General features: G+C 40.3%; 1 protein-coding gene across 1 annotated transcript in view; it reads right to left on the bottom strand.

Moving 5' to 3' along the window:
* The window catches only part of gria3b (glutamate receptor, ionotropic, AMPA 3b), an 87,585-nt gene that overhangs the window by 55,667 nt on the left and 7,131 nt on the right, over positions 1-24,787 (bottom strand). Inside the window, exon 3 of the mRNA XM_035669653.1 lies at positions 8,198-8,437. Coding sequence (XP_035525546.1) covers positions 8,198-8,437 — 240 coding nt within the window. The remainder of the gene's footprint in view (positions 1-8,197; positions 8,438-24,787) is intronic.

The following is a 24,787-nucleotide window of genomic DNA, read 5'->3' as shown; positions in this document are numbered from 1 at the left end:
GCCCACCCCCCCTCATAACAGCCTTTCTATCTTTCTATCTACAGTAGCTTGGCAGGAGCTAGAAGAAATGAGGCTAACTATGTGCGGTCATCCAATCCTCCCATTCACAAGCCTCTTGGCCCTGTTGGCACATCACTCTGCCAATTGTGCCAGGCTGGAGTTATCTTGTCTGCCTGTTTAACAGCTGATCAACAGTGTCTCAGTGTCTGTGGTGAGTTATGAGGGTTTAATACAGAGCCAAGTGGCCTTTGATTGATGCAACCAGAAAATTATCAAACTGATAGGATGATTTTCTTACATTTTAACATGCTTGCAAATAATTGTATTCCCTATACACTGACAATGACAACCATTACAGAGGCAATCGCATGTTTAGAATTATCAGCCACTTCCATATAATTTAGCCAAAAACCCATACTTACAGTCTCAAGTATATCGACAAACAATACATTTACTTCCTTCAGAGACTTTAATGTGGTCTATACTGTTTTATAACAATATTTGGCATACAAATCATAACACAAGGGTACAAGTAGTTGCAGTACAATATGCATGTCATCAGGGCCAGTATTCAAATGTTTTAACCAATAGCTTCAAATTTAAATAACAAGCTATGGAAGGCACTTCAATCACTTGTAAAATGAAAATTAAAGACTGAATATTAGGGTGTGTTATTTGTAGCCTCCAGTAAATACTCATTCATTTTCTTTACTTGAATGAATGTGTTAGGAGTCAGGATTGTATTGAATGATTCACGTTAGCTTTTAAATAATAAAGTAATAAAAGCTACTGTATCTTAGATCTTAGACTGAGCGTGCTGAAAAGCTCCGATCAATTCTACTGTTTGAAACATTGACATTACACTGTTACTACATGTGACTCAAATGCCACACAAGCCACATAACACAAGTGGCATGTCTGCAGTGTGTGCGGGTCCTCTGTCAGTGTCACACTGGTTCCACTCAGTCATTTTTGTCACATCCAGTCAACATCTTCTGACTGAGCCAACAGACCCTCAATACGCAAAAGAACTTAAAAATGGTTGTATTTTATTTTATTTGTCTCTCCAAAATGTGTTAATATCTTCAGTATGAGAGTGATTTTGCCTGCCTCTGCTGTAATAGGCTAAGTTGATCAGTCTCTTACTTGTTATTCAGTTCATTAAAGCCTGTAGTTTTGCTGCAGTTACTAAACAAACATTTTATGTACACTGTGTGGATGCTTGGGGATCTCAATTAAATTAATCTTTTGATTTTAATGTTTTATTACTTGATGATTTTGAGTTGGGGTTAAGTTTTTTTGGAGCACATTACAACACTACAAAAATGTAGCTTTAACTACCGCAACTATACATATATATTTGACTGTAAAAGGAATAACACCATATATTTATGTAGGGTTTTTATGAAGGACAATTTCATTTCATCAGTTAATTTGTGTTTAAAAACAACAGAAGCGCATCATCGCTTCTACTGTGAGAAACCCAAATTGGCTTGTTTGATTTAGGTTTAAGTTCAGACTGTTGTCTGGGAGACAGCTGCCTGCGTGATAATGAAGGAGCCAGTAACTTTGTTTTAGAAAATAAATATATTTCTCTTGAGGACAGGTTTGGCATAGTTAAAGTTAAACTTCCTGCGTAAGGGAACACTGTAAGAACTTGCTTGTGGTACATTCAATTTTTTCTGCTTTTCTGCTATTTATTCAATAGTTTAAGACCTTTAACAATAAATGTGACTCACAATTGACTTAAATAAATATATAATATATGTATAGATGCCTGCATACACTTATAGTAGGATATATAGTAGGTCAGAATTTGCACATATTTGCATATTTTAAGCTGTTCCCTTAGTGGTTACAAATACAGCACCAACCTGTAATGATCAATACTGTACATGCACCTTATTGTTCCAGATAAGTTTGAGGAATTGACTCTGCTGCAGGGTCATTGCAAATATTGACAGGGTGAATGAAAGAAATGCCCTGGAGATATTTTTGGACCAAATATTGAAAAACAGCTTCCACCTGGCAGATTTGTGTTCAAAGAACATTTGACTTCTTGGTGCTATAATGAGGCTATGACACCTAACACTTTTTCAACTATAGTTTCAACTGTCAGCCATTAACTGATAATAGTAAATAGCTCTGTGCTTTCTGTACAGCAGCTACATGCTGGATCATTTTCCTCCCAACTATATCACATTCAGAATATTGATTGGTAGAGGAAATGATGGAAAGAGACGACAGGAGGCCAGGCAGTGTTCTTAATAAGTCATCAACGCCTTGGTGTGGCAATGGATATTGTGAGACAAGCTAAAATCCTGTGTCTCACAACACCATCATGGCTATAAAGAGGTGGCAGCTCCAGGTCTTACCACAAAATATCACAGGCATTGCTCTCTGCAGATTGGTATTCACAAAATGTCAATGGAAAATATAAGTGCTTTTACACCATCAGAGTTCTCAATCAGTCATATTTATTCCTTCATTCACATTGTTTTGTTTTTTGTCTTTTGCTCAGTTCAAGGTGAACTGGATTTTCTCAAGACTGACAAAATAAAAGTAAAGCAGGGGAGCAATGAAGGAAGGATAGATATACAATTTATTACATTTATATGACTGACCCACTGCTAGACCCCTCCCCCAAACAGCGGCTGTCCAATAATAGCTTAGTATCTGTATATAGGCACAGCTGGCTTGTCAAGCTTTGGATTTAGAGCTATACTCTGCAATTAATGTGTTGGGATGGTGATGTCTTCTTATAGCCTTTCCAAATCCCAAAACACAAGAGCAAACGATTAAGAAAAGGATCATCTGTTGTAATGTAAGATGCAACTGTTCTGTTTGGTCCTGCTCTTTATTGGATTTTACAATTCAGCAACCCCAACAAAGTTAACCCCAACAAAGTTAACTCGGATAGCGTTATAGTAGACAAACACCTGAGTTAGTTAGCTTTTTTTCTCGAATCTTTCAAAATGAAAATATACTTAACAGGTTTAGAATTAAGTCTATTTTTCCAACCAACCAACTAGCTCTACACTGCAACATGATGCTGTTTCTTCATTTCCAAGTCACCTACATGGATCAGCTGCTAAGGATGCTGACTTTTTGCCTGGGACATGTTAGTTTTAGCCTCAGTCTTTCGGCATTGTACCACATATGTATCCATAATGTGCATATTTATGACCCTTTTTAGGTTCTTGTTTTAAAGCAAATCAGCCGGAAACATTAAGAAGACAGCCAAGGACAACCAACTCATGCAGATAACATAAGCTTAATCGGCTACAGCTGGAAAATCAATGGTCACCAGGTAGAAATTAGAAGCCTTCATTGTATCTACCTCTATTTGATTTGTTTAAAAAATAAAAAAAATTGTTTTCATCTATTATTGACCACTTTGTAGCATTTAAGGAAGAAAAGGTTGTGACTGTTCTAGTCACAGCTAGCTAAGAGGCAGACAGTCAAGAAGAAAGGACACCAGAGAAAGCTCAAAGCATATAAGGAAGAGGTATGGTATAGAGGGGTGTGAAAAAGAGAGAAAGAGAGAGTGCGACTCATAAATCAAGTAGAGGTGAGATTGCTGAATCAGGGTTGATTGTGCCTGGGAGAGACAATAAAGCCTGTAATCATCTGTCTCTGCTGCACAGACCTGGCAATTATCTGCCCATACCTGACCGCCAGAACAGAAAGGGCAAGATCCATCTACCTTCACCCTATACAGCTCGAGATTTTTAAGGGGAAATTCGTCTGCTGATGCAAACTGAAAGGACAGAAAAAACAATATTCACTCTTGGAGAGCTAAGATTTGGAAAAACAAAGGATTTGGCTGAAGGAGTGTCACGGGGATTATCAATTTTTTTCAGTTAGCCGTATGTGATGTTTGGGTTGATTCAAAAGAATGAATGGTTCAAGATCTGTTTGGATCTTTTATCTCTCTCTATGCCCACATGAATTAACATACACCCTGTCAAAAATATTACATCCAGAGATGCGTGCAAGTTGTGGCTGATTTTAAAGGCAAGTTTACATACAATAGTCAACTATAACTGACCACATGATTAAATATTATATTACTATATTAGACTGACGTTATGAATAGTTTCATCATGTTGAGGGAATCACGCGGCAATCAGCCAAACATATAGCTAAGTAGTATTAGGCAATACCTGAAATAACAAGGAACACAGGTAGTTTGTGTTTTGAAGGATTTAATTTACTTACTTTTGCCAAGCAAATGAAGTCGCATTCGAAACATCCATTCTGAGGAGATGCTGCAGTGTAGGCAGATGTCAAGCTCATCTAATAAGCTAGGCTATGAAAACATAGCTACAGATGCAAGTGCCAGAATAGCCTGCTGGTCCATAACCCTTGCTTATCTGAAGGGAATTAATGGATATATCTGGCTAGCAGCCAGCTAGCAGCCAGCTGGGGGCAGCAATTCTGAGTGGCTGGTACTGTAGACAAAATTTCATTTCCCGCAGGCATAATGGATGCAGCACAAGCTGGGCAAGTTTAACAGCCTGGCTTTGTAATGTTTTCCTTTTTCATCTTTACTAGTTAATGCTAGCTAGCTATTCACCAGAGAAAAAATAATCGAGTTCACTACGACGCTCAAAGACTGCTGGACGATACTGGCAACTTTAATGGTTAATGTTTTCTTGCGTGTTATTCAATGAATCACATGAATTGTGAACATAGTGAATCAATCACCTAAAAGATCCAGTGTGAAGGAGTTAGTGGCATCTAGCGGTGCAGTTACAGATTACATTCCTCTCGTTTCACCCTCCCATTCCAGGCGTTTAGGAGAAACTACGGTTGCCGCAAAATAGCTGTACGACTGTAGAAACATGTCCGGTCCAAAATGCGGACTCTGGAAAAGGGATCTGCTCTTAAATATTGTATTTCTTTGCTCAAAAAAGTACTTCGGCAGCACTACACCTATGATTACATCGGATAAAAGAAGAGTAGCCACTCATTTGGCTGGTATAAGGCTGCCTATGGAGGCTCCATTTGCTTCCAGTGCAGTTCCTTCATCATAATGTCTGCTTTCAAACAGCTGTCTGATATTGGCATTTAGGGTACCAATTTACCCCCATTTCTCTCCAATACATCCGAAACTGAGGCATATGGACCATCACTCTCCGTCTGAAAGCACTGCACTAAAAGCATTTTTTGCCAGCCCAATAACAGAGCCAAATGAATAGTGTGGTTGTAATTAATCTTTTCTATTGACTGAATAAAACCTCTTGGTGGAACTCACAGTGAATATGCTGTGTTTTCCCTACCTAATAGAAGAGTTTGGCGAATAATTACAAAGTTGCTCCCAGTATTGTGAATGATCAATGCTTTTATCGAACACAAATCAAAAGGCAAAAAGGCACTCAAGAAAATAATTCATCTCATTTGTGTCACACATCATGAGCGGACGGTAATTTGTTATTTGGGTTTATTTGTTCAATCACTGTTCTGATCTACAGCAAAATTAGAGATCTGTCAAAACCAGCTGCTTATGGGGATGTGTTGTTTCATGTTTTTGCTTTTGTCATCTGTGTAAAGAGTATTTACATTTAAGGTCAGAGATCACTAAGCGGCTTTTCTTTACATGTCTCTTCTCTTCAGTGCTACCACAAGAAAATCACAGTAAAGCAGTAACACAATGGACTGCAAGACAATGATCCTTCAGTGATTCTCAATTAGGTGAGCCAAAGCAGCATCATCGAGAGTGAACAAAGAATTAAATAGATTTGTGATTCCTATCCAGGGGTACTTGTTACTGCACAGTAATACATGTTGAGAGTGCATGAAAACTACAATAGTCAGAAAGCAAGCAAGTTGAAATAGCTAAAAGTAATGCATACAATTATCAGTACTATAATTGTTGGTTGTTATTTTTTTAGATACATAGTTTAACTTAATACTTAGGTAAAACTATTGAGGAAACAGCTACAAGTAATGGGTGAACAGTTGAAATTATTAGCTAAAAGTAAAAATGATAAAGAAGATATAAGAGAAAATATATTTTGTAGATTTTTGTCTGAAAAATATAGGATTTTTTTGTTAAAAAAAGTGAGAAAATAATACTGTGAATTATACTGAAATGTGCATTGTGTGTATCAGTGTCGTAATTAACTTAATTAATAGATAAACAGTTGAAATGACTAGCTAACAGTGTTGTATAAACAGTTGAAATAATTAGCTAAAGTCCAGCTTCTGCCACTCTGTGTGGTAATTATACAAACGCAAACACATTTGAAATGTGGAGAGTGGGATCACCGAAGGGGTGCTTGAGCTCATCTGAAAAGGGTTGTGGGGGTATGTTAGCCAAAAGAGGTTGGGAAACACCTAAATAAATAAATAACACAAAATAATACAGACGAAAGTAGTTGTCCGTCAGATTCCCTTTTGCTTCTTAGCCAGAGGGTAAAAAACATTCACCCTTGAAGACTATTTTCCCTTGTCACTCCTTCTGGTTTAGCCAGCAGTCAGTGTCCATATTGCCAGGGGAGCTGCACTACCTGATAAGCGGAGGTAGAAGCTCTCTGACACATCTGTCTGCTTGATGAGCCAAGTGTCAAAGCCCCCCAAAGTGCTGGATGGAGTGCATCAATAAATGACTTTAATCCCCTCCTGGGGCCAATGTCCTCCCACTAATAAGGGATCGTCTTACACCACTGGCAGTAAGGAGAGAGGTAAAAGTGGCTTGGCATGGGCTTCAGCACGGGGATGTACAGTACACAGGGAATTGTCTGTACACAGGTAACAGCGTGTAAATCGCAAGCACCTGCTGTTGCCTTAATTGCTGGACTGAATTGGTGTTTTGTTTCCTCCTCTTTCTCACTTCCCCTCCCTCTTTTGCCCTGTGTCCCTCATTTCTCAGTTTAAATTATATGTCTATTTGACATCACTCTTTCTCTCTCTAACACCTCTACTGTGTTTGTATTTCAGGCTCTTTTCCCCACCTCCGCTATGTGTCCAACTGTGCCCCAGACAGTCTTACTTGCCAGACAGAACAGGAAAAGCAGAGGGTTGGGGACCGGTAGCTGGGCAGTATTGGTTGTGCTAAAAGATGTGTGGGTTGCTACAATCCTCAGGGAAGATCCAATGAATGTTCTAGTCAGAGTGACCCTAATTAACCACATATTATCTGCAGGCTGTGTGGAGGATTAAGGCCCTCAGCTCTGGAGCCTACAGGCCTGACGACCCAAAGACAGAGGACTCTGTGCTAAAGCACACTTCATGCTCTGCCTCAAAGCAAGACACAGAGAGGTGGGGGTGTGGAGGGAGGCTGGACCAGACAAAAAGAACCATACAGAGAGCAGAGAGCACACTGCAGAGAAGACCGGTTGCTTAGTGCATATCTGGAGGTCAGGACCTTCCAATAATGAGCAACTAAACATAGCAAATACACTTCTATGTACAGTTCAAGAGCAATGTGTAGTCACCCTTATTTGGGCACATATTGTGTCTTCTTTGTCTGTCATATCCTGAATATATCCTTCTCTTCTCTCCTGCCCAGGTGCTGTTTAAACAAATTGAATTTTCCGTCGGAGGAGGGGATCATTATTCTATTGAGAGATAATGAGCTCATTTTCTCATTTGACATTAGAACACGCAGAAATGAACACTTCGCCATGTTGACAGGTCGTCATACACACGTCGAGCTGTTGCATTAAACCAGTGTCTACTGTCAACAAGGCAATGCAATCTGGGAACTACACAAAAAATGCTCATTGACGCAGCACAATAAGCAGCCCCCACAGGCAGACAGAGTCTCTGATTTCTGCAGAGAACATTTTAGCAGCAGCTGTGACATACCTCATTTCAGATAAAAGACGAGCCAAAATCAACAACATGATTAAACAGAAGATTAACTGACACCAACCAGCCAACTGTTAGAAAAAACCAAAGGTTATAGCTCATAAGATATGCTGTTTCTTCAAGTGTTATGTGTTATTACAAGTGTTACGAGCTGCTAGTGAATATATTTCACATTTACATAATGCCAAACTACTGAATAAAATAGTGCAGTGTTAACAGTTCGAGCATTTACAGGGCTTTCATAAAGTATTACAAGGTAAATCTATCCTCTGCTAACCCTGGTGTGCAGCTGCTATTCTGAGTCACTGTAACAATTCCTGTGGTTCCACACTGTAATTCAAGCTTTAAGTCCTGACTCAAGGCCCCCACTGTCACCTACCTCGCTCTGTGTCGTAGAGGTAGACAAACTTCTGCCACTTGTAGTGAGAGAGCAGGCTGAGGACAGCACCCCGGAGGGCGGGGCGCATCTGGATGACAAACTGCACCTCATTATCGGTGGGGTAACTGGGTGTGACAAAGGAGGTGTGCAGTGCGCCGCAGAACGAGGTCAAGGTGTTCATGGACTTCTTGTCGTAGAATCCGAAGATGGCGTACACTCCGCGGGAGAACTGGGAGCAAACTGCAGGGACAGCAGAGGGCAGGGACACAGTGTTGAGACATTAATCACAAAAGGTGTATGAACATTCACAAATAAGTGCCTCATCACTTTAGATGGTAATTGATCGACTGGATTGTTTGACCCACCACTAATGACCCAACAATTAGGGGTTAATTTGAGTCTAAATGACCCCCAGTTCCCTTTACAAAGCATTTATATCTACAGTACCGCATGTCTTAAAATAATGATATATACTGCTTATAATAATAGCGTGAGAATAAGTACTAAGTTATTTAAATATTCTGTCTAGTCAGATTTTAGTTTTGTTTTTTTCATTAAAAAAATTCATATCATATGGCAATTGACACTTTTGTTAAATGAAACATTTTTTCCATCATTGGTATGGTAACTGCAAATATTAAATTAATTGATTAATCAATCAACAGAAAATAAAGTGTACTTTGATAATCAGCCAATCATCATTTTTTAAGCACAACTGATGAACAAAATGCAAAAATGCTTATTTATTGGAAGGAATGAATGCCTTTATCTGTCTTGTGTAACAGTAAAGTGAACCTCTTTGAGGTTTGGATTGACAAAACGACCAGTATGATGACATCACCTTGGGCTTCAGGAAACAGTGTTGGGCATTTCTTACTATTTTCTGACATTCAAATGATCTGTCACTCCACCGATTTTACAAATCAGGCTCAGTTCACTTGTCATTAGGTGTACTCTGTATGAGGCTTCTGGGTATAATAACCGTAATGATGTCATCAGGCCTTAGGTCAGGTTTGGCAATTACAAAATTATGATAGAAACTCCTGTGTTTCCCATTTGGAGTGAGGAGATTGAAAGATGCAGGCATTTAGCAGGCAAGAAGGTCTAATGAAACACACTATCGAGTTGCATTATAGGAAGTGTAGGATGCACACTAAGGACTTAAAGTCTGGATATATGAACCTCTGCTGCTTCGATTTTTCCATACTTTTTTTTAATTTATTTTTTCCCCCTAACTTTCCCAACTTTGGTAGCGCAATACTAAACAACTGGAGTTGCTGTTTAATAAATAAAATGCTGGAGTAATCTAGTATCAACATTAATCTGAATCTGAACAAGAGAAATACATGTTAATACACATTGCACAAAAAGACAGCATGCATGCAGAAAGTGAATGGATCCGATAATAGTGCCCTGCTTTGTGACAGGATGTCAGCATAAATCTTGCAGGTGTAAATGCAAGTATACAGTGTGCTGGTAGGAAAGTGTCAGCCAAAGGATAGAAACGTCACAGCATTCACCAAAGGTCTCCAGCTCCCACCAGGAGCTCCCACCAGTTATCGCTCTGTTCCCTCATCCACAGTGAACGACTCACTGCAGCATTCACAGCATCTGTGAGCGCTACTCCTGCCTGTCGCCGCTTCTGTTGCCTTCTACGAAAGAGCTGAAAAAGACAGCTCTTTCTGCCTGAACACGGTTTCCTTTTAAATGACCTTAAAACCACAACGTTTGTTTTTGCTGACACCACGTTGTCAGTCACAGCTACATACTCCGTATCTTTGAATAGCTTGGATGACAAATGAGACCAAATTATGATAATCTAAACAAAAAGGCATAAAATGTGTTGACATATACATATAGAAATCAGATTTTAGTACAAGCTTGACCCAGAAGGTACGACAAGCTGCACAAAAACTAGACGCTGTTTAGTTAAATTACTATCTGAGGCCACAAAAGGTATAAGAAAATAAACAGTTACACAATCATTTGAATGTTTTTCACTGTAACAAATCTATCACAACCACTTTGGGGAATAAACATCTCAGTAATACAAGCATTTTCTATTATCAATGTGTGCATCTGATGACATTTCTTGAGAGGCAAAAAAAGGTTTTTATTTGTTTGTGTATTCATCATGCACTCTAGTGGGACAGAGTAAATTGTCAGGCAGGAGCGACTTCCATTCAGTCAGAAGCCATTAATGTGTAAACTAACATTCGGAGCTACAGATGTGTTTTGCCTTCCTATCCTATCATGAATGGCTGTTCACTTATTCTGATTGACTCTCAAGTGTTCCCGCTGGGTAATCAAGCATTCTTAACATCCGTAAATACTTTCCAGTATTCCAGTACAATGGTTGGATGACAGGAGGGAAGGCTTTATCTTTTCTCATGTAATGACTATGTTAAAAATGTGTTCCTGATTGGCTGACGGTTATCATTTAATGCATGGTGGGATTCACCGGGCATACTGTAGCTTAGGCCCTTTTTAAAAAAATGACTTTCAGCATTCTCTGCGGTTAATGATGCTGTACTGGAAACAATTCTTTATCCAACATGACAGTTTGTATTTTTTCGTTAATCCTAATCAAGCACAAGATGCAATCGCACACACACATATGCTCACACAACAACCGTGTTTTTCTTTTTCCGCCTTTGTCGGTCTTTGTTAAGAACGGTGCTACAGTATGTGCAGACCTTTCAGACACTCAGAGGACAACATGACAGCGCTCACGTACTTGGCTCTTAAGCACAATTGCTGTGTGAATGAGAGATCTAGTCACTGGTGGGATTTGCCTCATCCTTTTTAATTCTATTCCCTCCCTATCTGTCCTGGTACAGACACCTCTCCCAAGGTATAAGCATCCATTCTCAGCAACACACATGCAGGCAAAGCCACACACACATATGCAGACATACAAGCAGACACACATACACACTCACAGACAACACTACCTCCTGATAAGTGAATCAACAGATGGACAGCAGTATTGTGGTTAAGTGCTGCAGGGTGAGTGGTGCAATCTCCCACACTGAATGGGAGCCAGTAGGAGTTCCAGCCCTCGTCGAGGCCCAGTTTTCTCTGCACTCCCTCTTAATTTGGGCCAGTACTGACACAGAACCTATCCTAGGGGACAAGATCTGGCAGCCTCTTTCTCTCTGCTCAGCTGTCCTCTGCTTATTGGGTTGAGCTTTGAGCTAGCCCAAGCTTCAATAACAGATATGTCCACACATCCACATCTCGCTCCCTCCCCCTGTTGTGCTCTCATCTTGCCCCCGTTAGTGATACAGTGTCTTCGTGCTGCAACTTTTTCAAGGGTCGCCCCCTTATTGCAGAGGAAAGGTTTGCGTGTTGCTACACCATCTCAGGTGATCTGAGCTCCAGGTAGGCTCCAGGTAGGTTCTCCCATGACGGTGAGGTTTAGAAGGATGTTCTAGATGAAGAATGACCTGCTGTGTTTTGGGGGCACTCACTAGCCAGTCTCACTGCACGAGATCTGCCAGCATCCTGCAACTCTGCCCCTAAGACACAAGTCACCCCGCCACAAAAACTGCACGCTGCTTCTTTTACAATAAAACCATTCTCCACCTTCATCAGAGTTTAACCTCATGGGCATTTGCGACAGGTAATGTTGTTCTACTGGACTGGCATTCACAGCCACATACATGCACTGCCATAAACAGACGCAACCACAGTTAGTGTAACACTACTGGAAGCAGTGTTATTGATTTTCAATGGAGTGCCGTAAGCTGTGCTGTGCAAAAACCTCTTGTTTTCTGACTCTTAATCACTACTGGCCCATTTCCATGGTCAGAGGCTAACAAGCCAACACCACATGTGGAGACTTCATAGGTTCTGAAGGTGTTTATAAACAGAACTGTAGCAGGGATTGTAAATCTGAGCTCCAGGAACCTTCAGGTGGAGCTAGAAGTGCTGTTGATCGTGATTGATTAGGCAAATGTGTCATCTCATCAGTAAAAATGACCCTTCCTTTGGCAAGCTAGGCAGCTACAGCCATCATTTAGACAAACTGCTGTGAGAAAATAGTGGAAAACAATAGTGGCTGGTTTCCACCCAACGCGGGTGGAGAAAAACAAAGCAGTGTTGGCTCTTATCACCAACAGCCGGGATCACCTATGGGGAATGAGCAAGTTGGTTTGAAACTATTTCTTTTAATCATATATTTGTGCATAAGATTGCAACTTTCTAATTAATGTACATTTTTTGTTACAAGCTGCACCAATTTGCTACCTCACTAATTTGCGTTGCATGTACATTTCTTAACCATTTCAATTTTAATAAACTCTAATTCTTTCAGTCAAGGGTGAATAACAAGACAGCAGAACAAATGAGCACAGCATATACACTGGCAAGTTTATTAATAGAAAATAGCAAACAAAATAGCAATCGGTAGTAACATATTGACAAAGAAAAGTGTCTTTGCAGTGAAGAGGAAAGTCAATTGCACGAAGATTTCAGCTTAATAACTTAAATACATGAAAAATGCTTACAACTTAAACACAAAGAATTCATTGTATCTTAATTACTTAATCTTTATGTATTGAATTTCCTATTATTTGTGATTGTTAAGAGCCAAACTTTGGCTGTTTCTGTCAGGTTCCACATACTGTATGGAAAGTTCTGGATTGCCCTATTGCAGCCCAAAAAAGTCCTACTCTGTATATGTATGTATTCCTACACTCAAGATGTCTCTCCATGCAGTACTGATCCCCCCCACCCCACCCTCTCAACGCCTCACTGTCTCTCCCAATTCTCCTCTCCTCCCCTCTATCCTCACCACTATATTTGACCTCTTCTTTTGTTGCCTGTCTTTTGCCTCAGCCATCTGGTCAGCCCCCAAAGCATACATCCTCTTTGAGCATGGCGATATCTCTCTCCACCTGAGTGCCCCTCCCTTCCCCCTCTCATTGTTTCCCCCATAATATCGCCCCGCTCCATCAGTGGAGCAGAGATTGGTGTTGGAGTTTAGTAAAGTGTCAGAGAAAAGTGTCAGGAGAGAGCTGCTTTACAGAAATGCCCCGGCTTCAGTTTCATCCCACTCAGTAATTAAATAAAAATGAAATAAATGTTGTGCTGTAGGTGCAATTAAGGCGGCCAAACCTGTCTCTGACTCTGAAGAAATAACACATCAGTTAATATAATTCAATGATTCTGTGAGTGTCACCTTGAATTTCAATAATGCTAATTTACTCAAGTCATCAGACAACTATGTGCATGTACACAGAGTCATTAGAGGAGCTTGCATGAGGACTGAGTGGTAAACAACACAAAGAAAAATCTCTCTCATCTGCTCCTTCTCTTTTCCTTCTTCTTCAATCTCATTTTCCTTTTTTTTTCTTCCTCTGCAGCTAACCGCGCCTCCTCCTCCTCCTCCTCCTCCTCCCCCACCCTGCTGCAGGGAACCATGCATCCCATCTCCAGTTCACTGGTCAAACACACACAGTGTGCCGCCCTCATTCCCTTCCATAATCAGGACACTTGGCAGTGCTACGGGGATGTTACATTTCTGATGCATCACTTGAGATGGCTGGCCTGGAATGCTAGTTCAGAGGGATATGTGGTATCCTAAAGGCATGCTGGGCTAATTCATAAAAAAAAATAAAAAAAAATAAAAACCTTTTCATGCACTCAAAGTATTAGGACTTCTATGTTCTTTCACGTTCCATGAGCCAGAGCTTTGCACAGCCTTGGGAAGGGGGCCGGGAACAGTAAATGTCAATGATGATTGTATCTCTTTAGCTGTTTTCTTCATCGTATTCACAAAACCCACGTTCTTTCTCTTTTCCGCTCCATTGTTTCTCCTCTCAGTCACATGTCCTCCATGTCCTGCCTGTGCCTCGGTCTCCTTCTCCCTCTGGTCCTCATGGCTTCTCTTCCTGGTACCCTCTGATCCCCCACCCCACCACCACTACCACCACCACCACCAGCCTACATCAGGACCAGCTTGCTCTAAAGAAGAGATGCTGTCACCGGGAGATAGCTCGTAAGTGCCCTGGGGGATTGCATCAGCTCTTGTCATACAGAGATGTGAAGTGCTTCAAACTGTTAACTCAAATGGCACACCCAGATTCAAGAACGACTCATCTGCAACGGTGCCGTGAAACGTTAAAAGGAAGCTGTTACTAGTCCTGCTCCATCAACATATAGTAGCTATTTACACTTCAAATTATCTGCCGGGGTAAATGACATGAATGCACACACAACGTGGAAAGAGCAAATAAAAACACACATTTACAACATCGATAAAATGTATCCAGTAATTGGCATTAGAGCAGGGCTACTGTATGTTTTAATATAATTGCTAATCGACTTTAAGTGGAACTGGATCATGACAAAATTATCTTTTTGTTATTCCATGCAAGCTTTAAAAAAAAAAAAGTAGTCTTACACATACAGTATGGAATGTTTTTTCAGATATTTGGTACATGATTTTTGACATACTATGATATTTACTGATATTGGAATTGGCATTTTATATTTTGACTCGATAGTGGTAGTTAAAAAAAAAAGCTGCTTCACAAATATGTTCACAAGTATGTAAGGAAATGCATGCAAGGTGTTTTTTAAGACCTCAAGGATACACAGAGTGAGTTTTGGTGAGTAACACTGAATGTAAACAGATTTTTTTGTTTATTTACAAGAAAACTCCAATCACCTACACCATCTACTCCAATAATCTAAAGCAAACTTGCTGTTTTACAAGTGATAACATTTAAAATTCACTTTTTTTAAGGACCAGTTTTAGTTTCTCTCTTGTCCTGGGCTCACCCTGCTAGTTTGGGAATCCATTCAGACATGCCTCTGTGTATGTGTCTCTTTATGCATGTTGTTCTTGTGTGTTTGACTGCTAAAGTGTATGATGGATGATACAGGATAAGGAGCCTGGCCTGGGGATGCTCTGTCACCAAGACCTGTTAGTTTGGAGCTCACCCACCAAGAGAACAGCTAGAGACAGGTGCCGTCTCACTTCTGCAGCTTCATGTAATGAATTTCCCTCCTATCATATTTTGTATCTATTATTTTAAACGTTGATTTTGTTGGTGACTGAATTAACTTTGTACTCACCTCAAGAATTTTCTACCTTCCTATCAAGATTAGTAGCAATGTAAAGCAGAAATAGAGCAGAAAAGGGAAGTTTTATTGTATCTATCTCATGTATACAACTGCAGATTGTGAAAATCCAATGCATTTCCTTCTCTGCTAGATACATTAGTAAAAGTCACATCAAAAAAGGTTACTGGCCAGTAACTTTAATGGCTCAAATTAGTCTGTCTCTATCAAAGCGGGGGCTGAGTGGCTGCCTGTAATGCTGGCTCTACACAAAGAAGAAACATATAAACATATCCACTGCTTGGACAACTATTCGAAGAAACATACTCTTATTCCAACATGGCAATCGCATGTGTGAGAATTTAGCTCACAGTTACAATTAAGATTGAAATGTAAGGTTAGAAATAACACAAAATTATTTTTCCAGAAATATATGCAAACAAGTGTTAAGCGATTTTTTGTCACCCCTGCTGCTCATATTTTTTGTATAACACATAAAGCCCACTACATGGCTGTTAACCAGTGTATAGAAAAACTGCAATGGATCAACATTTATTAGCATGATACAGTGATAAGTTAGAATATTGACTTTGGTTTGTGTAAAACTGATCACAGTTGGTTACCAGTATATCCAATTGAGAAGGACCGTGTAAAAGCATAAAATTCAGACTCGAGTTAACAAGATCTATATTCTCTTTGAAGCCTCATGAATTGGACATAAAGGCATCTACAGGAAGACCACTTACGTATTCCATACCTCACTGCGTCTGATGAAATGCTCATATACAATCTCAAACCCCAGCCAGTCCTAATAAGATGTGACCGAACCTGTGCTCTGTTTGCAAGAAAGACAAAATTATAAGCTGAGGAATCACATCTGAATGACTTGATATGATTCTGTTTGTCAAAATAAATAAACAAACAGAGGAAGGATTACTTATGCAAACTAGAAATGTCTGCTTTTTAAATTGGTATTCCCATTAAACACTAATGATTTTTGAACAATTTTGAGCTGTGACTGCAATCACAGTTTACTTAATGAGTTTAATTATTTTTTAATAAGATGGCTAAAATTGAAATACTAATAAAACTAGGACTCTTTGACAGGTGAAAGACTGCAGAGAAATGGCTACATCTACTATCTACTAGTGTTTTTAACACTTTCATACTAAGATATTCAATGTTAATTTTGTTATTTGTTTTTTGATAATACTTCCCTTCTAACAGAATTCATATATGGCTTGAATCAAGATTGCTTATTGTCACAAATCAAAGTTTTATCTGTGTTAATTACAATTGTACAATTATGTAACTAATCTAAACAATACATTTTTTGGTAACACTTCATTTGTATAATTTTAGTATTTGTAGTATTTGATTTGTCTGTAGATGTTTAACAGATAATCTATACAGCATATGAAACATTTTGTGAATATAGCCTAACCATAATGTTTTTTGTGCCTAAATATAACCAAACCTTTATTTGTAAAACAGCTGAATTTTTCAATGTCAACTAATAAGATGTTTAAATGTTACAAATACTCTACTGTAAAATGTGTCTATCCAAATAAAGTGGAACCAATTTTTCTTCTTCAAAAGCACATATTTTTCCTTCTATATACACAGTTAAAAATGTACAGGACTAAGTCCCATCCATCGTCTGCAACCTTTGTTTTATCATTAATAATGCCTGACACATCAAATGTTTGACTGCTGCAATTTATTCTATATACTGTATATGGTGCCCTGAAGATGAGAAACTGATCCAGGAGTTACTGAGGTCAGCAGTGGCCTACAAGCATGCACTTCCCGATCACTGGAGTTTATTAACTATTCTCTTTCCTGTCTTGTTTTTTTCTGCAGCCCTTTAACCAGCAGCTCATTCTTCTCTCCACCTGCTATCTTGATGATATAGTCCTGTACTTGTGAGAGTGGCTGGTGAGCAGTCCCCAAGGGAGTCAATGACTCTCTACTCCATCTCCTTCTGACAGATATTTTCACCTTCAAGGTCTTACCATCATGCTTCTGTTTGAACACAGGGCTGAAAGCACTGTGCGGGTCAAACAGACCTACACGCACAGAGGACCTGCACAAGTGGTGATGTCTTCATTACCATGGCAATACCCTTTGTTTGACCAGCAAAAATTATTATGCAGAGCAAAAAACTGGAGGTTTGACCAAGAATGCTGTTCAAATGTTCAATACGTTGCCCATTTCAGTAGTTCAGATAACAGTGTTGTGATGTCAGCTACGAGATTGGACTGTTTGCTCAATAACTCTGGGGAAAATCAGTTTGATAGGACTCAACCGATACATGCAGAAATCCAACTTTGTATGCCTTTGTCTGCTCCATGTCATTTCCTTGACACATGCAATTAAGGACTATCTATGTGAGCAGATAACAAACCTAAACCCTTGGCCCTCGCTTCACCTCGAGAGCCGTGCTCCGAGATCCCGGCCCATCACGCTGAGCAAATAACAATCCCTTTCTTCGACAGGCTCATGCAGTCCACCATTTGCTGCAATGCAGGGGCAAGAGGAGTGCTACAGGACTTGTCTTATCCTTTCAGAGATGATCCCTCCTCTCACCTTCAGGAAGATGTCACAACAGTACACAGCAAGGACGGCTACTAAAAACTGACCCTTTGAGTGTGGCTGTGTGCATTTTCAAGGAGGATTCAGCAGAGTATGAAACATGTAAGGCTTATGATATTCTGTAATTGGATTTCCAAGAAAGCTGGTGACAAAGTCCCTCACACACCACTAATCCTCCCAATCAGCACTGCGGGCCTAAAAGCATGCTCTTCTTTGCAGATGAATATGGAGGAAGGGAAGAGAATGGAGCACGAAGCAACGAAGAGCACGAGATCGCAGATGAAGAGGGTGTGGGTTGCGCCATGACTGCAAGATGACAGACAGCCGCTGAAGGCGTGCCGACATGTCCTAACACACAGAGTCTAATCACCATCTCTGTGCTGGGAGTGAGACGACTTAGAGGAGGCAGGTCGCCCGGGACAGCTGCAAAAAGGAACAAGGGAGACAGAGTTCAACATGTCAGACCAGAACAGCAAACATTCAAACTGTTGCTGTCAGAAGTGGTCTGGTGCGCTGCCTTCACAACAAACAGGGAAGATTAGCTCTGCTGAATCAAAGGAAACAGTTAACTTTAGGACTCCATGACAGATGCCTTTAAGAAACGAAGACACAAGGAAAGAAAGCCACAGCCACATCAAAGATATTAAAGCAAAATAGAAAATAAAAAAAATAAAAAAGTAGATGCTTCTACATTATTCGATCTGACTACAGGAGAGATGGGCTCGCCTGGGTAAAGATTTGTGGTGATATAGAGTGCCGCACCCAGGTGACTTGATTTGAATCCAATTCTACACGGCAGGGGAAATACCTGGCAGCTGAAAACCTCCCTTGTTCCTGTTCTTATTTTGATGACTGAAAAAAACAACAAGAGTAAACTTTTTGGATGTCTGGCAGGCACATATATTTTTCCATCAATGTCAAAACGCTGGATTGTTTGTCCTGCCCTCCTGTATACATCAAATCTATCTGTTCCTTCCTTGCTAGACTACTTTCTGTTTGTCATTTTCTCTTTTCCTCATCTCCAAGACAGAATAGAAATGAGTTTTTAAAATTTCCATATTCCAGTTACAGTGCAAATCATCTGAGTTTAACGCTTTCTGGTTGTTTCTGTCCTTTAGGGAGATTTCTGATCTGTGTGTCTCATGTATGGCTTATATGCACATGCAAAGCAAAGACTGTGTCACACGGGGCCACCAAGAGGGGATGACTATCTGCCACTCTCACGAGGTCCCCTTCCTGCGCATGTAAACTAAGACTTTGCCCCCGGTGTCACTAATCAAATTACATGTCACATTCATATCCTATGGCGATGAAATAAAGCGAGCCGAGCCATTGAGGGATTTGCAATGTGAAGCTTGATTACAGGGCTGAATTTTAAAGCAGAACCTCTCCAGGACCAGTCTCTCCCAGCTCTTTGCCTTTCTCCGAAGAATAATAGAATAAGTGAATGAGGGCGGGAGATGGGACAAGTTGTTTAACCTTGAAGACATCACGTAAAGAATTCCCTCTCCTTCTCAGCCTCAATCCTGGCCTGGTTAAGTATGTAGAGTCCAGTGGCACTTTTCATCTTATTAGTGCCCTTGCTGAGATGGCGCTCCATCCCTGAATGATAATGCTGGAGGTAGCAGAGAGAGAGAGAGAGAGAGATGGAAAACAGAGGGCTATGACGGTGAGTGAGCTGTAATCCTATATATGCCGGCATATATGAATATGCTTACTTTTCTAAAGCAAATTTCCCCACAAAAACCAATAAAGATTTTTTAGCAAGGGGCTTCACTTTAGAGCCATTTCACATAGTCACTTGGAGAGACGAGAGTGAGAAGTTTTCTCACATTAGATGAAAAGATGTGCTCAATTTTATTCTCAGTGGACCTTTCATTGTCTGGGTATGTGCTGGGCACAAACGCCAAAAGCACACTTTCAGTTTAATTTGGTGACAATCTGATATCTTGTATGACATGGTAACGCAGTGTATTCAAATAAAAAAAAAGTCCCAGATTTAGAGATCACTCTTATGACAGCATGATAAAAATACACTGAAATGGATAGGATCAGCCTGGTAGACTAATCAGCAAAAGCAAAATCCACGAAAGTAAATGAACTTTTCAGCTAAACTGATAAATTTGCCATAAAATAATATTTTTTAATTTAGTTGTTAGTTCACCCAAATAACAAAAAGGCATATTTTCTCACTAACCTCTGATGATACACATCTGAGCAATGTTTTAAATTGCACTAATCACAGTCTTTGGGGAATTGTAAAAATAACAAGACTGCTTTACAATTTCTACAGTAGGAAACTCATCATGCAACAAGACTCTTCATTATACACCTAAATATTTCATACAGTTATAGGCTGAAAAGCTTTACTCTGAGACAAACCCCTGAAATTGGGAGTGAAATGTTCACTGACTTCTCACAAACTTCGGCCACTTGAGACAAATTCCAAACTTAAGCTTCTTTATGCATAAAAGACCCAAAGTCTATCCCCTTACAGCTTAGGGATGGGCCTACAGTAGCAGCAGCGGCAGTGCAACGGGCAGGAAGAAAATACATTCCACAAAGTGCTGAGAAGGAAGCAAGGGAACTGATGAGACTTCTCTGGGCCCTTGACATTTTTTAAAAGAGGTATGTTATTCAGTCTCACTGTCCATTTATACTAAAAAGAGCTTATTTCGCTTCAACCATTCACACATATTGTACGGCCCTTTATGGGAAGTTCATTTCAAAGTGGACATCAGGCTACTTTTGGCCACTGTTCACTTCACAGCCATTGTTCACTTCCACTGCTGTTGAATGTGTGCAGGTTATCTACAGAAGCGTATAAAACCTCACACACCCTAAGACAGCATGGTCTAGACATTCATCTTGCTTTAGTTCAGTATAGAAGACAGGTATGTGACGAGATGAAGGAAGAGCTACTGTGCTATGTACTTACAATCCAGTTCACATCACCCACACATGCACACACAAGTATACACAAACACAGTGGTTGGTCACTTCATCTCTCCATCTTCAGTAACTGGGCCTCTCTCCTCCACTATTCCCTTCTCTCATAAACATAGCTAAGCCACTGAACTCTCCCAAGTCCTTTTTCATCATATTCTAGCACTGTCAGGGCTGCAAAGGGCACCGGCATCTGAGAGAAGCTTCCCATTGAGGCTTTTGGAATGGATTCACTCCAAACGGCCTTTTCATTCTGCAGCTGCGATGGATTAGCTCTGTCATGGGTCCAGATGAGGTTTGCCTTCCTGATCTGCACACCATGCCGGGGAAAATAAAGACATGCCGCAGAGATAAAGAAGGAAGGAAAAATAAAATTAAGGAAAAGGTATCACGCCAGCGGCGACCCAATGGTCGATGATAGAACACTTCAATATTTCATCACAGAGTCATGCATGGACACACAAACATGGACAGCGGCCTGGGAGCAACCGCCCACAGGTTTTATGTAGCCATGTGTGAAATGGCAAGAGCCACACAACAGCACTCTCCGAATTAACCATTGGAGGGAGAAACAGAGGAGGGTCATGGTTGAGCGAGCACATCATGTTCACTTAATTCTCACTCATGGGGATAGTGAGCACTAAGAACAGGAGAACAGCGGTAAGACGCATGTAAAGTAAGACAACACCACCGCGTTGCGTCGAAATGGTTTTTTCCTTCACACCTATTACATCCTCTTAATTTAAGTTGGACAAACTGACAAACAGCAATGGCAACCACTTCATTGGCGACGGAGAAGCAGAAGAGTCAAGTTTTATAGTTGCTTACAACCGAATAATTCCAAGCATATTATTCATGGCCATTTGATTATCATTCTGCTCTTTACAGCAATAACGCAGATTTGATTAAACTCACACGTTCAGTGTGAATCAGTGAACAATCAGAAATATATTGGCGCTTGTTATGGTGACAGCACAGATAAAGTGATTTGAGTGGCTTGGATTGGCTCCTCAGGCCTGGCAGAAGATATTTCTGTTTCAGTGTCATCAGCAGTTTATTCCAACACATCAACAGATCCTGCTCTGACATCGCTGGGGTCTTCAATCTACAACTGCAATCACAGTCGCAGTAATTGTCTATAAATCCACCCTTCTCCAGAGGTATTGCTCTGCATTATGTCTTTCATTACATAAGATGTGTTTAATATTAACCACAGAGGCTATTCATGGCACGGCATGTCTTATTTGCATCTCTGTAACACTGCAAGGAATATGCTAATATTTTTTTTTTTCTTCCTCCTCTCCTTCAGCCTGTATGCTAGAGTGCCCGTACACTAGTTTCACAAGGTTATGATGCTTCAGTGGCCCGGCGACTGTGAACTGTCACAAGCAATCAGTTATGATGGAGCCCTTGTTTCTGCACAGACATGCAGCTCTGGCAGCGCTTTGCTAGCGACTGCCTCTTTTGAAACAGGCCAGAAACGTGCGGATCAATCTGCTCAGTCGGCAGACGGAGAGCTGGAAGCTGGAAGCCCCGTCGCACTGTGATCCAATATTTACTAGTTGGGAGAGTACATCGTGACACTCCCTGTTGATGTTTTGTATTCATCACAACACCGCCCTGATGTCCTCCTCGGTTTTGACTGTCTTTAGCACAGAAAATATACTCCACAACACACATACAGAGGAAAACCAAAACAATAAATAACAAAGTGCAAGTGGACTGAGAAGATTAGACAGCACATAGGTGCCAATTAATGCTTTTCTCTGGGCTATTCAGAAATAATAAAAGGCCTGAAAGTGTTTTCTTTCATAAGCTGTCTGACCTTGGTTGGGACAATGCAGTCAGCAGCTCCTATTGAGGAAGACTACAGAGTTCCCTCTTATTCTTTTGGACCCAGTGAAGCCAGGCCAATGCAGCAACTTCCGATGAGGCACGATGCGGATGTGCTATTCCAGGTCAAGTAGGGGATTACTGATTCAGTGATTATGGGTATTGTAGGGGAGTCTAGTGAATGGCCAATAGCTAGCTGAGTGTGACTGCAACGGTTGCAAGAACATAGCTGTAATGGGCTTTGTGGGAGAGATTAAATATATATAAAGAGAGAGAGAGAGATAGAAATGAGAAAGACAGAGAGGCGGAGTGAAAGAAAAAAAATGCTGACTGCAATGTCAGAGATCTTCACAAGTGACAAGTTTTGAAAATGCTCTTCCTTTTTTTCTTCTTTACCGACTCCGTCCCTGCCTTTTCATGACTGGTGCATAAGGGTAAATGACATTTTGAAATGAAAAATAATCTCTGCCACAAACAACGTATCCCACTCTCCTTGAGAGGTTTTGCTCATTGAGAAAACAAAATGGAAAGCAGCCATCACACGGAGCTGAGCTGCTGGCAGACATATCTCCGATGCACCTGAGATGAATAGTTCACAATAGCAGTCTGCCCCCTGTTCATTTTACTTGAAATGCTCCACATGTACAGCCTTTTTTCTTATCATAAACAGTTTTCCTCCTCAACAACAAATGTTTGTAATGCACCACTAAGATTTTGTGCGTCCTCCTGTGTGGTCCTTGAAAGTCTTTATCGCTGCTTTTTATATGGTCAGCCTGCTCCTCTTGTTCATCAAAACGCAGCGCTGATATCATCTTCAATAACAGAACACAGACTTAGCCTGTCATTGTTTACTTATAGTTCAGAAACCACCCTGTTATTTGAACAGTGGTGAACAGATGTGCGGAGCATAGATGGGCTGTCATGTTGCATCATGTCTGCTGATGTAAAAGGGGACTTGATCTACGCCTTGCATTCATAGGTCTGTCATAAAGCTCACATATGGGTCAGTGTTGCACAACTTATTCTTGAACCTATTCTTAGTTGGTTGGTTAATGGTAACATCGGGTTTTGTTCTGTGGAGGAAATCTTCTTTGTAAAATGTTATTGTCAACAAGACCTATTTAGGGGTTAAAGCTTTATGAACCATTCTACACTACTAGCTAAGAACGGAACGGCATATCGCAAGACAGTTAAATTGCGAATATGCAATTATGTGAATATTCAAATCAGTGAGCTAGATCTGTCACGGTCTTATAAACGGCAGATGACTTAGCTTCTTCAATGTCCTACGTTACTTGTGGCAGTAGCTGCACCAATGCACCACATCAGTTTGACTTTTAAAAAGAAAAGGAGATATGCATTGTTTTGCATAGTTTATATCCTACTTCATAAATAAAAGAGAAAATATATTTTGTAGATTTTTGTCTGCAGAATAAAGCATAATTTGTCTTCAATCTCATTTTGTTAAAAAAAAAATAGTGAAACAATCATAGTGTGAACCGAGTATTGTCAATTGTATTGAATCGTGAGTTAAGTGTCATTACATCCCTAGTAATAGCCACTTAAAATAGCCTGCCCCAGCTGGCTGCCAGTTGGATATATCCATTCATCCCATTCAGATAAGCATGATCCAGTCATACACCAGTCGGCAATTCTAGGCGGCTACATCTGTATATGTCCCAGTCTGGCAGAGCTACTGCAGTATGTATTATCTGAAAAGCATCGGTTATCATGTTAATACAATACAATATACAGTTATTCTATGCTGGCTGTGTTGTCTGTTTGAAATAACTGCAGGCTGTAGGGTGATATCTTCAAGGGTGCCATGACAGTCGGTCCATAATCATTTCGCCTTAATCCCTCTTCTCTTGTCACTTGCCTTTTTCTTACATCCCCAGAAAATTGAGCAGATAGATAAAGAAAATCAATAAGAAATTCAAAGAGTCCCAACATCCCCACTGTAGGTCTGAACACACCACGAAAGATTGATAACTGTCAGGGCGAGAGAAATCTTTAAAAAGTACAGATGTAAATTTATGATTTGATTTACTGACCTTCCAAATCTAAAATCTGTCCCGACCCTACACGCTTTTTATATCCTATAGCTGCTGAAATGGCCAAATGCCCAGTGTTTGTGAAAGATAT

Source organism: Morone saxatilis, unplaced genomic scaffold (assembly GCF_004916995.1).
Source record: "Morone saxatilis isolate NCDOM2014 unplaced genomic scaffold, NCSU_SB_2.0 Contig22, whole genome shotgun sequence".
Lineage (NCBI taxonomy): Eukaryota > Metazoa > Chordata > Actinopteri > Moronidae > Morone > Morone saxatilis.
The sequence above is the reverse complement of the archived record's forward strand: the minus strand, read 5'-3'. Positions and strand labels throughout refer to the sequence as shown.